Source organism: Anastrepha obliqua, chromosome 2 (assembly GCF_027943255.1).
Source record: "Anastrepha obliqua isolate idAnaObli1 chromosome 2, idAnaObli1_1.0, whole genome shotgun sequence".
Classification (NCBI taxonomy): domain Eukaryota; kingdom Metazoa; phylum Arthropoda; class Insecta; order Diptera; family Tephritidae; genus Anastrepha; species Anastrepha obliqua.
This window is the reverse complement of record NC_072893.1, coordinates 122,052,980-122,069,546: the sequence shown is the minus strand read 5'-3', so window position 1 is coordinate 122,069,546 and position 16,567 is coordinate 122,052,980. Positions and strand designations below refer to the sequence as shown.

The window sequence follows — 16,567 nt, the reverse complement described above, 5'->3', positions numbered from 1 at the left end:
CTCGAATTTTGTGGCCATCCTCACGGGCACTATCCGAAAGGAATACATGCCGTGAGACTCGGGATTACTTCGAGTCCTTTTTGCGTCTGCTGTATGGAGGATGAGGTGGAATCATCTCAGTACCTGTTCCCTAGCTGTCCCGCTCTCGCGGAACTAAGATTTGAGCATCTTGGTTCTCACTTCTTTTCTGCGCCTACTGACATAGTAGGTTTTGTTATCAAAAATCTGATGAACTTAATCAGCAGCATTAAACTGCTAACACAACCGCAAATTAGTCACCGTTCATAGTCCACAAATACTCAACCCGCCCCACCCCTCTCCTTTTCGTCCTATCGTTTTTTCCTTCACCTCTTTTCCCCTGTCGCAATGGCACATCTGCCCTTTAATCTCCAGACTTGCTTGGGATCCCTCGGACTATTACTTATTTCCCAATTTGGCGGGAGAATGATTTCATTCAAACGAAGAGGTGATTGCAGAAACGGATGACTGTTTTTTAGACTTGGACGAATCCGATTAGTCGGAAGGCAGCAACAAACTAGAACAACGTTGAACGAAGTGTATAAGTTTAAAAGGAGACTATGCCGAAAAATAAAACAGGTTCACCACAAGCAATGAAATAGTTTTTATTTTTGCACTGACTTTTCAAACAACCCTCCTCTCGTGTGAGCTCAATATTTGAAGATATCAGACTAGTCTTCCACTTTAAAAATGAGCTACAAAATTTATGGCTTCCATGTGAATTATTCATCTCGACTAATTGGAAGAAAAGTATCCCACTTGTGGCCACATAAAAAGTTTTTAAACTCCAAAAAAAATCTACATCAATAATATTATAACTTAACCGCAACACAAGGGAACCATAGTGCGCCAATTTATCGAGCTCGCGACTCTTGCAATTTGTATGGCCATAAATAGTTGTGTTACAACAAGCGCAGTGGCAATAAAAGTGAAAATACTTCAATAGAAAGGAGACAATAAAAGCACTGGCAATATACAGTACAAGTAGCAACAATATAAGTTGCCAAACTGAGGCATTTGGGCAACAATGTTACGCCTGCAAATATGCAGTAAAATGTCAAACAATGCAAAGAACAATTGGCCAGGTGCCCAGGCGAGGGAATATCGAGTTGGCACAGGCAGGTGAGAGAAAGTGAGGTACGAGGGAAGTTGATAAATAGAGAGAGAGAAAGAGTGGGAGAGAGAGAGAGATAGAGGGGATGGAAGAAAGAGGGGAAAATAGAGTAGGTATAGAAAGATGTAGGAAAAAATACACAGGATAAGGATAGGACGAGGTACAGATCGAGGTATGAGGTATAGAAAAAACTGGACACAAGGAAAGGAGAGCTACGTCAGAGTGATGAAAGAGGAAAGGGAGAGGCAGCTGCCAATAGTTAAGCACCCTACGTAAGCGAGAGCAGAGTACACACGTCGAGATTATGCAGGTATTGTTGGCCCAGGTACGGATGGCCTTTACCAATTTAGGGTTTTCTTCTTTCTTTACCCAAAATATTGTTCTGCAAATGTCTGCTTGCTACCAAAAAATTATTACAGCAACATATTTTTGCCAAAAGAAAAATTCCAAACCATAAAAACAAAAACGCATTCAGCTGAGTGTATCAACATTTTAGGCGACTTGGCTGCCAAAAAGTAAAGCTGTTCCAAAACCAAAAACCGTAAACTGCATAAATGTACTTCGCAGTAAAATTATGGCCAAACATATTGCAACATTCTTGTAAAGTAATAAAATACAAGTTTAGTACCGCAAAAAAATTGCGCATGAAATAGCGTTAAAGCCACATGAGTGCAACGGCTAGAGGTCGCAGTGAGAGCAGCAACAATTGTGCACTAAAATCGCAAACTCACAATACAAATTTTGTATGGTAAAGTAAAAAGAGTAATATTTGTTGCGTTCTTTACATTTTGCGTAATAAATGAAATTAAAAATAAAACCAAAATAAAAATTAATTTTGTTTCATTATAAAATTTATATACAAAATTTCTTAAGCAACGGCGTAGCATGCAAAGTGGCGCACAGTGCCATGCGTAGATCGGAGGGCAAGTTCTATACCTACCAGCGCTCAACCAAAATTCGATGCTGAGTCTACCTGCGCTTGACCCCATAACTCGAGAGGTAGTCGTTATTGCAACCTGAAATCTTAGAGAAGCTGGTTTTTAATTTAATGAAATCTTAATGGAAACTCTAGAAAAATCGTCCTTCTGAGGAAAGCGAATATTTCAAAGATTTTAGCATAAAAAAAAAATATATAGAGTAGAATGGGGTAAGATAGGTCATTTTTTTTTGAGAGCTCTTGCTACGGTGTTTTTGCATTGATTTTGAAAAATAAGCAAGATTTTGAAAGGTTATTTATCTGCTAACATTTTGATTATACTGACTTATGTTTGGCTAAATATTTTGGAAGCTGCATTCAATAAGACAAAGGTACTTTTTTCGATATTTTCAAAATCGGGGGGCACGATAGGTCACTATATGTGAGGGGAAAAGAACAATGTACATGGCTTGGAAATTAACGTTTTAACTTTTATTTATAGAGTATGAACACTGCACATGTTATAAAAGTTAGGAATTTTTCTTTAATTCATTTTTCTTCTCTTCTTTGGTAAATTTTTGGTGTTTTTGTATGAGCTTCTGCCTCTTTGCAGCCTCTCTTTCTTTTTTTCTTTCAGCGGCAAATTGTTTTTTTTTTTTGCTTCCGCGTCCGATTTCTTCTGAGCTGCAGATGCTTGCTCAGCGCGTAATGACTCATCACTGCATCTGTGAGAAGTGCAGCTTTACGTCGCTTCCGGCCTCGATTTGATGGTTTCCGCAGTGGAGCTTTAGGAAACGGCCGAAAATCCTCAATTGGAATTAATAGGTCGAGATTTGATCGATCTGGCTCTTGATCGGCATTCGATGGACCAGTCTCTTGATGAGCAATCGATGGACCAGCCTCTTGATCTGGTTCGTCCTCCTACGGACGATCAGTTACGAATGCTGGCGTGAAATCATCTTCCAAAAAAATGTCGCGATTAAATGGCCAAATGCCAGTTGATCTGAATCCAGCGATGATATTCATGCAGGAAGCACCTTTCAACAAGGGTTCAGCTACCAGTTCAGCTATTCGGTCGATGGTAATAGGAATGCCGGAATGATTTAACATCCACGCCTTGCAGGAATGGTCAAAATAAGTTATGAGCGGCCCAAATACTCCTCTATCGAGAGGCTGCAAACGATGGCTGGTGTGCGGAGGTAGAGTTAATACTTCAATATTATTATTCTTACCAAAGTCTAATCCAGCAATTCTATTGATGACGAGCACTTTCCTATCACGCGAGCACGTAATGTTTCGAACGGAATTTTAAATTGTTTAGAGGCTGATCGAACACTAGCGCTATCTCGGACTTCCGCGATTGCGTTTTTTATGTCCTCTTCACTTCGTTTCGGCGTTTTTCGCACATAATTACGCACCATTTTGCTGCAAAAACAATTAAAATTTATTTTATTCAATTAAAAGTAGTGACCTATAATGCCCCCAGACGGCTGACCTATAGTGCCCCCAAGCACTTGTTTTATGTTAGTGTCGATATTTTTTTTAAAAACAAAACTATCAAACAAATAACACATTATTCGTGTTCAGCATTATTTTCTACGTAAAATAAAACTCACCTGACAAATATTTACATACATTAAATGCACTGCACCGTAGAATAAAAAAAATGCTATGTCGGAGAAAAGCTCACAAAAAACTAAACGACGCCAGAACTAGGATAACTAATCAATGGTGACCGTCGAAATGACAGTCGCGAACGTTGTTCCCCACCACGTATTCAATTCACATAAGACGAGTGACCTCTGCAGAAACAGTGCGATAAAAACCCCACCTATCTATTGTGCCCCCATACCTATCTTACCCCATTCTACTCTATATTTGAGAAATTACTTGCACGAACACAATAAGATATTTTCCCTGCTTTTCCACTCTATCCGGCGGAATTTCACTGGCGTCTAAGGCTTCTACCTTCGAAATAGTATAGAGAATTAGAGATATTCTCCTGGAAACTTCATTTTTACAAAATATAAGAAGATTCTGTCATCTACCCGACTTTACCAGTGGGTCCCAGACAGAGATCCTCGGTAAAATTGTATGAAAGTCCCAAGTAAAGAGCCCATCTCCTCGATAAAAGCAGTCCCAAATAAGTAAATTCTCCTTAACCAACCTCAGCCATAGGGCTGAAGCTGGTGGATGGCGTCAATGCAAAAAAACATCCATACGATGTCTATCACGCCATAGACGCCACTTCGGGATATTTTGAACGCTACTGCTCTGAAGGTGTTCAATACAATACCTGTACGTGCTGGCGGAGGAAGGACAAAAAGACCACTGCCTTGAAGAGGCTGAGTAGAGACAGATTTCAACGATTTTTTAATTTCTCTTCAGTGTCAGTTAGTGCGAAAGAAAAATTACTGACGATTTCTTGAGAACGATCAAAACCGAAAATTGGATACGATGCCTATAAATAAGGAGAAGAAGAAAAAGAAATATTGCGAGACATACTAACTAAAATCTAAAGCGAAGTTTTGAGCTGTATTTGAAGTCGTATTATTTTTTTCTTTTAATTTCAGCAACTGTTGTGAGGGGTGAAGTGTAGAAAAAAAGTGGACAGGAAGGAAGATGAGCTATACGAGAGTGATGAAACAGGCATGAGTGAGGCAGAAACAAGTGTCTATTGTCGCTGCACAATGTAGAGCGGACCAGCCAATCATTTTTTCAGCAACATTACCTTTGCTTTTTCTTTAAGGGCTAAAAGCTGACAACTTGAAGATTTGTTAGAGTTTTGAACAAAACTAAACTGTCGAAAGTGATTCTAAGAACTTTGTGATCGTTATAGGGTGAATGGCGCTATGACCAAAACTTCAATACCACAACTCCGATAGAAAGAGTTCTCAACTAACAACCAATCAAAGTAGTAGTAAGAAACTCAACCAAAAGATCTGCTCTAAGACTGAAAATGTTAACACAATTCTCAAAGAGGCTTTCTGGTCACAGCAATATTCTGGATTCAAGCGGTAGGTTAGACTACATCATTCCACGAAATAAATTTGGCAAAAAGTCTATCGTCATTATAGAGCAAAATAGATGGCAGAAAGATCTAGAATCCACATTCCATTCATACAATTTCTTTGCCGATGGGACTAAAATGGCGGAAGGGATAGAAGTGGCTAGAAGAAGCCTTTTAGACCCCCTAATTACTGTAATATATTTCAAGCTGAAATCTATGCCGGAACAAAGGCAGCTGAATTGGTTCTGAAATTAACTTCCCTTAGCCAGAGCTCTCAATACATGGGCTCTTTTAGCACGAGTGTTTTCGGAGCCACCAAATCTCTTGGTGCTCCTTGGCTCGACCAATTCAAATTTCAATTCTAACTCCTCTTAGAACTCAGACAAACATTTTCATTGATAACCAAGCGGCCGTTAATGCAATTATGGCTCTTCGGACTAACTCGGAATGTGTTCAACAATGCAAATCCAAATTGAACGAACTCTGAATACCAGGACACAAAGGAGTAGAATGAAATGACAGAACCGATGAGCTCGCTAAGGCAGCTATTCGTTTGCCGAGATTGAGCACGTCAGACATATACCCCTCACTATCCTTTCGGAAAACGGCACTAAATGGGGAACTAGCTTTAGAAACGCGGTCGATATGGAAACACTCAACTTCGTACAAAACTGCCAATATTATGGTAAAGACTTGGAATACGAAAACTACAAACTTTATTTTATCATTCCCTAGAAAAGATTGCAAAACATTTATTAGAGTATTGATGGGTTCACTGTGTCACCCCACATCACGCAGCCAAAATGGTATTAGTTTAAGTTGGCCGAAGATCCACTTTTTTATCGAAAAATTGTGTTCAGCGAGGAAGCTCATTTTTGGATCAATGGGTACGTAAATAAGCAGAATTGTCGATTTTGGAGTAAAGATCAGCCAGAAAAATTGCAAGAGCTACCAATTTATCCAGAAAAGGTCACAGTTTGGTGCGGTTTGTGGGCTGGAGGTATCATTGGGCCGTACTTCTTCAAAGATGCTGCGAATCGTAACGTAACTGTGAATGGTGAGCGCTACCATGAAGTGATGTCCAACTTTTTTTTTGCCCAAAATACAAGAGCTTGACTTGCATGACATGTGGTTTCAGCAAGATGGTGCCACATGCCACACAGCACGCGTAACAATGGACTTGTTTAGAGGCGAGTTAGGTAAACATTTTATTTCACGTTCGGGACCTGTCAATTGGCCACCCAGATCGTGCGATATAACGCCTTTAGATTATTTTTTGTGGGGCTATGTTAAAGCTCATGGCTATTCAGACAAGCCATCTTCAATTAACGCATTGGAAGACAACATTAAAGCATTTATATGTGAGATACCAGCCGAAACATTAGAAAGAGTATGCCAAAATTGGACTAAGCGGATGGACCATTTGAAGCGCAGTCGGGGTCAACATTTGCATGAAATAATCTTCAAACATTAAGTTATATGGATTGTTGTACTATCGATTTAAATAAAAATTTCATGCAATTTTCTGAATTTTACGTGTGTTTTTTGAGAAACTTTCCTATAGCTCTTAAAAAATCACCCTTGATTAAACAGCACTAACTGACCTGTTTATGTAAGAGCCGACTTGGGCAACTAATTAAATTCATCCATTGAGATCGTACTTACGATCAAAATCAAGCTTAGTATATTTCACATGCGTTGCAGTTCTCAACATGCTTTTGAAAAAATTGATAGACATCCCACGTACTTGGAAATCTTAAGTAGGTTCTTCTAAAGAGCAGCATTTACAGTAAATGCACTCATTTTCCAGTTCAGATCAACTCCACGCACTCTTAAATGCCAACTAGCACTCGCCTCTTTCAAAGCCAAACAGCGAGCGAACCCTGTTTCCTTCCTAACATAACTTCTCGATGACTTCACTGAAGCCTCAATCAAGCCGTCATCAGCAAATAGAAATAATTAAATTCACGCTGATGCTTGAGAGCGACTTGAAATATTTCTGGAAGTAAAATAAGTAAGGAGAGGGCACCAACTTAATGAGTCGTATTTTATGATTAGCAAAAATTAGCTTCAGCTTCGGCCAGGTTAGACCACCTCATAGCGACAGAGCTTCAAAGAGAACTTGTACCATAAAGTATTGTAATTGACTCACCATTGCTAGATATTGATTTCCATGCTAAATATCGAGCTCCATTCTAAACGCTTTTTCACAATAAGTACGAAAGAGTGTCAGAGATACTCGTATTATGAGATGGTTTTTCCTAATCAGCCAACTACATGGCATTGATTTTTTACAAAAATTACTACTGCAACTTACTACAAATAATAGAAAAAGTTGTATTTTAATAGTTCTCGCCAGAGCCATGTAAAATTCTCTCACGAAAAATTGTCTGCTGTTTATAGGCGGCATAAAACTGTAGGTCCCTTCATTCGTAGAAAAACATCAAGACGCACCTTACAAATCGGAGAAAGAGCTCGACTAAACACCCAACTACTTAAAACATTCAAGATTTAGAACTCAATTATCAAAAAGGTAAGCAAAATCACTAAAAAAAAGTAGAAAGTAATTCGCACTTCTCAACTTCTTTGCTTTCATCCTTATTTCAAACAAATGTACGGGTACACCTTCAGAAGCAGGCTACGCACCCGCACGCACCCTTTTCAAAATCAATTATCCCATATTAACCGCTTTTTAATTCAATATCATACTCGTATTCCACGCTCGTTGGCATTCATTAAGCATGACAAGTGGTTAAATTGATTTTTTCTCTCGCGTATATTCTGTGCGTGTTTAGTCGTAAAATTTACTTATTAAAATGGCTTAAATATTATTAAGCAATTGAAAAATTAAAATCCTCTGTTTCTGTGAAAAATTGGGGTTGTCTTTGGTGTGATCAATGACAGCTTTATTAGGGTTAAATTTTTGGCGGTGAATTAGTATGCGGAAAGCGTTCAAATTTCTGATACGAACTGCGGTAAATATTCGTGGTTGCCCCACTTGGTAGTAAAAGGTGAAGGAGAGCAACTTGAAATGGGTAATTGTGGTAGAACTGATGCATTGAAATATGCAATTAAAAAGTGGTTGATTAAATATTTTTAAAGTATAGTAATGAAATACATGTTGGAATTGGCTTAAATGGTGCTTGTTTTGAGGAAAATTTTTGAGAAACACTTTACGTTGTCAACAGCAAAAAATTTGCATGGCATTTATTTTTGCTTTACAACAAAAATTTTAATTAAATTAATATTTAAACTATGTTTTGTATAGGTAACCAAACATAAGCTTCCTATCAGCTGCCAAATAGTTAGTGGAGTGGGGGCAAAATTTCTTATATTTCAATTTAATTTAAAATATCAAAAATTTCCTTCTAAATTATAAATGCGTAAAAAATTTGTAGTGAATTTAATTTTCATTTTATTTAGGTCTATTATTTAAAATCTATTCTTAAAATTAAGCCTTAAAGAATTTTTATACAAAAAATACATATTAAAATGTTTTTTTTAAATAAATCTAATTAAATGTTTCTTTTGAGATATGTATTTTTCTTTGAAATTTTAACACTTAATTAAACTAATGCTATGTCAAGGCATTTTTATATACAAAAACAATATTACAAAATTTGTTTAAAATAAAACTTTTTAAATTTTTTCTTTTTTTGAGAACCTTATTTTCTTTGACATTTTAAGGAAGACATTTTTATACATAAAAATATCTTAAACACATTTTTGACAAATTTAAAACTTTTTTTTTGAGAATTTTTTTTTTTTTTGAAAGTTTGGCACTAAAATAATCAAATGGTAGAAGGGGCGTTTTTATACTTAAACGAAAAACTATATTATATTTTTCTTTCAAATTTTGACACTAAAACTAAAAAATGTTTAGAATAATTTATTAACAAATTTTTAAAAAGAAAACTTATTTGAATTTTTCTTTTCAGAAATGTTTTTTTCTTTGATATTTTAACACTCAATTAATTTAATGGTGTGGAATGAAATTTTGTACTAAAAATTCATTAAAAAACAACTTTTTTTTTTAATGAAAACTTTTTTTTAAATAAATTTTTTCTTTTAAACCAATTTTTTTTTTAATTTTGCCACTAAAATCATTAAAGGCGTTTTCACCCACAAAAATGTATTAAAAACTTTATTTAAATAAAACTTTTTTCCTTGAGAAATTAAAATTTTTGTTTATTATTTTTTATTTTATTTTATTTTTCTTTGAAATGTTGACCCTAAAACTAATAAAATTTATTTAAAACGATATTTAAAAAAATGTTTTTAAATAGAACTTTTTTAAAAATTTTTTTGGAAAAATGTATTTTTTTTAACCTTAACACTAAATTAATCCAATTTAAAATTAATCAATTTTGCACAAAAAATTAAAATAAACTAATTTCGAATAAAACTTTTTTTGAGAAATTATAATTTTTTTTAAATTTTGGCAATAAAATTTGTACAAAAAGATATTTAAAGAAATGATTTTAAATAAAACTTATTACAACTAAAATTTTAACAACAAATAATTTCACAGCCAAAATGTGGGGGTATTTATTTCATTTATAAGTTTTACTTTAAAAATTTTCCATTGTCGCAAAGTAAAACTCATCAAAAAAATATCTGTGCAGTGCATTTATTTTATACTGCATTTCTGCGATGAACTGTGAAAAAAGTTAGATTTTCAAATTACTATATTTTTGCTAACATTCGCGATTTTCTTCTTGAATTTTCTGCCAAGAACGCGAGAATGCAGTGCATTAATTTTATTTTGCATTTTTGTTAGGAATTAAAAAAATGCATTCTTAAATTTTTAGATTTTTTCAAATATCCTCAAGTAACGTAAATTGAATTTTCCACCTAAACTCTGTGTTTGCCATGCATTTATTTTATGCTTATTTTTTGCTACGTATTAAAACAAAAAAATTTTTTTTAAATTTCTAGATTTTTTGAATTGAACTTTTCAATTAAAATTAAAAACAAAAAATGAAAATATCAACTCGTTTTTTACTTAAGCTACTAAGCAAAATCAAACTTACAAAAAATATTTTTGCAGCGTATTTATTTTATTCTTCATTTTTAAAATGAACTGTCAAAAGAAAGTTTGATTTTTAAATTTTTTGATTGTTTCTTTCAAATGAATTTTCCACCAAAAATTAAAAAAAAAGTTTGCCTGTATTTCATGCGGAAGAAAATACTAAACGGAAACATTATTTGAATTAAATTTTTTTACTTAAATATCCTTCAGCATTTTTAAATTTTTCTCGCAATTAGTTTTGCACCCAAATAATGTACTGTGCCTGCGGCATTTCCACGCCAGCTGGTTATGACAAGTTCTATGTTGTTGCTTTTTTTTTGCCGCGCGCCTGCAAGTGAGCGTGCTAATATGCGTTGGAGAGCCTTCGAACATGTGTGCGTGTGTGCATGTGAGGCCGAATGTGCGTATGAGCCTTTGATGAAGATTAAAGAATATTTGACAGCGGTGGGCACAGCTCCCACTCACGAAACATGCCATCGCAGAGGCATACATATAAACGGATATAAACGCACATACATACATACGTACATCATACATAACTATATTTTCACAAATACATACACATACATATACATATGCATGGCGAATTAATGACCGTCGGCATGATAAATGAAACGCCGGCAAGCGAAACGGTTGCCATGATACTCGTACACATACACTTGCACCACTTGCACAAAAATCAAGGACATTCTTGGGCGCCGCTTACATTCACCAATGCGAGCCTCTGTCAAATCCTCAAACATTCTTTCTCATTTCGCTCTATTAATTTTTGCGGCTACATGTCGCCAGTTTTTTGCGACAAACATTGGGAATAGAATTTTTGTTTTTAATTTTTGTGTTTTTTTTTTGTGTTGTTGTAATATTTTCATTGTTCTATCGTCTGCAGTCATGTCTGTTCGTACGTTCATTTTAGTTATTCCCAAAGGCGGACTAAATATTCATTATGCGTGACAGCGTACACGAGCAGTGGCTCTAAAACATGAGAAAGATTTTAGAACCAACATTTGTCTAGTCGGTCTACTTTTAGACAAAGAATTTGCATTATTCAAAAGTATTTTCTGTTTGCCACAAAAGGGAAACTCACCTTTTCACGCAGCATATCACGTATGCGGCCCGCCTGATTCTTAGAGCGATGCAGTTCGAGCTGAAGTTCCAGACAGCGTTCTTGCCAGTTAATCTAGAAATTTAAATGGAATAAGGTGAGGGAATTTAATTTTAAAATTTAGAGAAATACTATCAATAAGAGCATCATGTGAAAATAATTATTAATCAATTTAAAGAATTAATTAAGGACTTTTTTATACAAACAAAATATTGAAAAATATATTTAAATAAAACTCCTTTATTTTATTTTTTTCTTTAAAAATGTGCCACTAAAATTAATCGATTGATAAGAAGTTCTTTTTTATACATAAACAAAAAGTTATAATAAAAAATGTATTTAAAAAAACTTTTTTTATTTTATTTTTTTTCTTTGAAATTTTGACACTAAATCTAATAAAATTTATACAAAAAGATAAAAACTGGTTTTAAATAAAACTTATTTAAATTTTTTTTCAGAAATGTATCTTGTAAATTTTAACACAAAATTAATCTAATGGTATAGAAAGGCATTTTTATAAAAAAAATATATGAAAAAATTAATTTTAAATAAAACTTTTTTTTGAGATATTAAATTTTTTTTTTAATTTTGGCACTAAAATTTTATACAAAAAGATGTTTAAATTTTAATATAAACTAAAAAAAAGTAAAAAAATGTAATTCGAGTCCCTGTTTGCTTCTATACGTTTTTAATTTTAGTGAGTAAAATTGACTCAGTGAATGTTTAAATTTTTGAGCTGTAATTTACTTAGTCATAATTAGAAATTCTTTTTTCCTCTTTTTTTCCACAAAGTTTTAGAAATGTTCCAGAAAAATTTTTTTATTTTTTATTATGAATAAATTTTATTTGCAATCTATCAGTTGACAATCAACAAATTTTTTAAATATAAGAATTATGACAGGATTGATTGCGCTCCATTGAGACCAATGAATATATTGTAAAACAGTTGTATTCGCTACAAATCAATTATGTTTCCTCAAATAAGTTTGGAAGATCCAAAATATGAATTTGTTTAAGGGGTTAGGGGTAGTCAGAGGCCCGAAAAAATGATGATTTTCACGAATTTTTTTTGCTACTTAATTAATTTATTTAACAAAAATAAAAACATAGCATAAAAACATCATGTTTTAACTTGACTTCACCAAAATTTCAAAAAAAAAAATTAATAATTGCAAAAGTTATCGCTGTTTGTGTGAAGCCCGTTTCTCCAGAAGTCCTTTGCGGTGAACATCACAAGTCCTTGCAGATTCATCTAAAACCAATCGGACAAGAAAAATTAGTTTTATTAATAGATAATCTTGTGCCTGATCGAAGCTTTTTTTTTTCAAAATGAACAAAATGGCGGCCTCAGAAAATTTTTTCCAGATTTTAGAGCAAAAAACCAACAGTTAATTGTTAAAAAAAAATCGAAATTTTTGAAAAAAAAAAATCCTTCGATCAGGCACAAGTTTTTTATGTTTTTCAAAAGCTGTATAAATTTTATTGAAATCTACGTAGTGGTTTTTAAGTTACAGTGTTCACCAGTTTGAAAAACATAGTTTTGAGAAAAACGCATTTAAAGTTTTGCTATCGGCTCCGGAGCGGCCGAGCGCCCTTTGTTAATTGTGGAATAACTTGAAAAGTATTTGTCGGATTCACTTCAAATTTTTACACAATATTTTTAAAACATTATACTTTAAGAAAATGCAAAAAAAAAAAAAAATTTTTTTTTAAATTCTGACTACCCCTAACCCTTAAGGCGTTTGACATCCATGCTATTGTGTACAAGATTTCTTGTTAGTAAGTTTCATGGTACGACAGTCTGTTTAGGTATCTTCGAGAGGATTTGGTGATTTCATTTCTAACATAAGGTACATTTAAGTCTTTGTGAATTTCAAGGAGCAGCAACAATGCTTCGTAAAGTCATAGCCTGGTATCTTTGCAGGATTTCAATCTTTGAGTTACTCGCTGTTCCCCAAAGCTGTATTGCATATGTCCATACTGGCTTTAAGATAGCTTTGTAGAGCAGTACTTTATTTTCGAGACTAAGTTGTGATCGCGAGCCTAAGAGCCAGTACATTTTTTTCGTTTTAAGCTTGAGTTGTTTCTGTTTCTCTTTAATGTGGGTTTTCCAGGTCATTCTTCGGTCCAAATGTACTCCGATGTATTTGACAGTTTTCAGTTTCACTGTCAGGTATGGTAGAGCCATTCAAAAATACGGGAGGACAATTCCCGGTTCTCAAAGTAAACGTTATCTGAACAGACTTCTGAGTGTTAACCTCCATCTTCCAATTCATTAGCCATTTTTCAACCATATTCAGTTGTTGTTGTAGGTGAAGTGATGCGTCATTACGATTACAGTTTGTGGCAATAAAAGCTGTATCATCAGCATATGTTGCAGCATCTATGTTACTGTTAATCGGTAGGTCAGCGATAAATATTGTGTATAGAACGGGGCCTAATACGCTCCCTTGAGGAACTCCAACATTAATTGAGTACAACTCTGAAGATTCATCTTTTTCATGGACATAGAACGTACGACCCCTAAGATATGACTTTGTAATTAAATAGTAAGGAGCTGGAAGCCAATTTTTTATTTTATAGAGTAACCCTGGGTGCCAAACTTTATCGAATGCTTGCTTGATATCTAAAAATACCGCAGTGCAATACTGTTTATATTCAAAAGCATTCTTCATAATTTGAACAATTCGGTGGCATTGCTCAGGAGTCCCATGCCCCCTCCTAAACCCAAACTGATGTTCAGGTATTATATCGCAGTCCTCTAAAACAGGTAACATTCTTCTTAAAAGTATCTTTTCAAATACCTTAAGCTAATTGGACGATATGAAGACGGGCAGTGCTCTGGTTTGTTAGGTTTCGGTATCATGATTACTTCGGCGCATTTCCATTGACTTGGGTAGTGGTTGAGTATATATATATATATATATATAGGTAAGAAGTCTAATACATTTTGGAGGCAGGTTGGTTCTTTATGGTAAGTCCATCAATTTTGTCAAAACCTGGAGATTTTTTAAGCTTTATTTGCTTAATTTCAGAATATTCAAAGAATTTTCTATAAAATGATTACCTTATCCGGGGAATACCTTACCGAGTCATCAATCGGATGGTAGGCACAGTTCATTTTACTGTTGTTTTTTTTACCTCTTATTTTACGATAGCTGCAAACTATACTACACCTACCGTAATTGAGCTAATAACAACAAATTTCCTCCGCTAAAGTAATGTAAAACCTAGTGCCCTTTTAGTCTATAAATTTCGGTACTCATACCGTAGAAATGTGATGAAAATTTTATGGAATTCTCTTAATTTTTGTATAAAGTCGGCCGCCATAGCCGAATGGGTTGGTGCGTGATTACCATTCGGAATTCACAGAGAGAACGTTAGTTCGAATCTCGGTGAAAGCACCAAAATTAAGTCGCCCCATTTGTGGAACAACATCAAGACGCACACCACAAGGAGGAGGAGGAGGAGCTCGGCCAAACACCCAAAAAGGGTGTACGCTCCAATTATATATATATAAAGTCTGTGACTTGAATTTATATGGTTTTCATTAGACAATGAGCTATACTTTTATACAAAATTAATGAACATTAAAAAGAAAAAATAAAAATAGTCAACACTGCTCAAAATATTGGCTATTTGTGGATTACGAAGGGTGCCTAATTTGCGGTAATATTAACCGCTTTACGCTGCTTATGAAGTTCAGCAGGTGTTTGATATCAAGGCCTGCTATATCAGCAGGCGTAAGAAAGAAGTTAAAGCCAACTTGCTTAAATCTTAGTCACGCGAGAGCGGGCCAGCTAAGGAGAAGATGCTGAGATGATTCCATTTCATTCTCCATACAGCTGACGCAAAAAGAACCCGAAATAATTTCAAACCTAACGGCGTGCATACCAATCAGATGATGCCTGTGAGGACACCAACGAAGTTTGAGAGCTGAGGTTTTGTCATCTTCAGAATATCTATGCCTTAGCTTACCTTTAGTTTGGTAAGCTAAAAAAAATCAGATTTAATTAAAGATCTTTTCTTCTTCTTCTTGTTTGGCCCATTAACCATCAGACTTTGTTTCTTTTCTTAACCACTTAACCGATTTTGGCCGAGATTAACAATGCGCGTCAGCCGTTTCTTACTCGCGCCTATTAGACACACAAAGTGCAGCCAAGTCTTCCTCCACCTGATCTTTCTAACACACAGGAGGCCTTCCTCTTCCTCTGGTATCACTGCCACGCTACCAGCTTTAGCGCATCGAATACTTTAAAAGCCGGGGTGCTTATATCCCTTCGGACGACATGATCTAGTTAACGGAGCCTCTGAGTCTTTATTCGCTGCACTATGTCTATGTCGTCGCAAAGCTTATATAGCTCATTGCCCCATCGCCTACGATATTCATCGGCAAAGTGCAAAAGTTCAAAAAGTCTTCCGCAGAAATTTTCTTTCAAACACTCCAAGCGAGCCCTTGTTGTCATCATGCCAGCTTTTGCGCCATACAATAGGACGAACATAATGAGACCCTTATAATGTGTTAGTTTTGTTTAGTTTTGTTCGTCCAAAGAGGACTTTACTATTTAATTGACAGCGGGCCAGTCGGAAACTTCATTTGATATCAATTGGCGCGAGAGCTTTTTACCAATTCTGACGACGCTGCTGGCATCGAACAACATCATCTTGCACAGCGGTAATCGTTTTGGGGGATACCAAATTCAGACATTGCGGTCTATAGGCAACTCCTTTTCATGCTGTCGGTTGCGGCTTTAAAATCGCTGAAAAGATGGCGTGTGTCGATTATTTTTTCATGGGTCCTTTCCAAGACTTGGCGTATTGTGAACATGTGGTCAATTGGCGATTTTCCCGGTCCGAAAACATACTGATAAGATCTAATTCAGTTGGTGGGTGGTGGAATACAGTCTTCCACACAATACGGCCGATAGAACCTAAAGACTTTTACATGCTTCCCAATTGTGTAACCAGGTATATCATCGACTTTCATTGCTATGCATTGTACGTCGTCTTTCAAATCATTTGTATGAACTTGATTTTAATTAACCAAATAGCAGGTCTGGTATTCAATTTGAGTTTTGGGTGAATGCGTCTCATTCACTTTTTGAGATCGCAGATATTTTCGCCGTCTATTTGCATATACAAACTGGGGTTTAGTTAAGTGAGTCCTTTAGTTGTTGACCATCATCAGCTCTTGCTTCGGGCTTTAATATGGATTTGTACTCCACCTCGATTAGTGTTGGATAGCACATTTTCTGTTGCGTTTTACATTTCATTTTCATTGATCTACAAATTATCTGCAAAATTTAGATCTGGGTTTGTGAAATATACCAAGTGGCTTGTACGGAAAGATCTGAAATTCTGACTGGCAATACAAA

At 35.1% G+C, this 16,567-nt stretch overlaps 1 protein-coding gene across 1 annotated transcript in view; it reads right to left on the bottom strand.

The window, feature by feature from the left end:
• The window catches only part of LOC129237034 (transcription factor btd-like), a 118,874-nt gene that overhangs the window by 42,090 nt on the left and 60,217 nt on the right, over window positions 1-16,567 (bottom strand). The window contains exon 3 of the mRNA XM_054871405.1: window positions 11,175-11,267. Within this exon, the coding sequence (XP_054727380.1) occupies window positions 11,175-11,267 (93 nt within the window). The remainder of the gene's footprint in view (window positions 1-11,174; window positions 11,268-16,567) is intronic.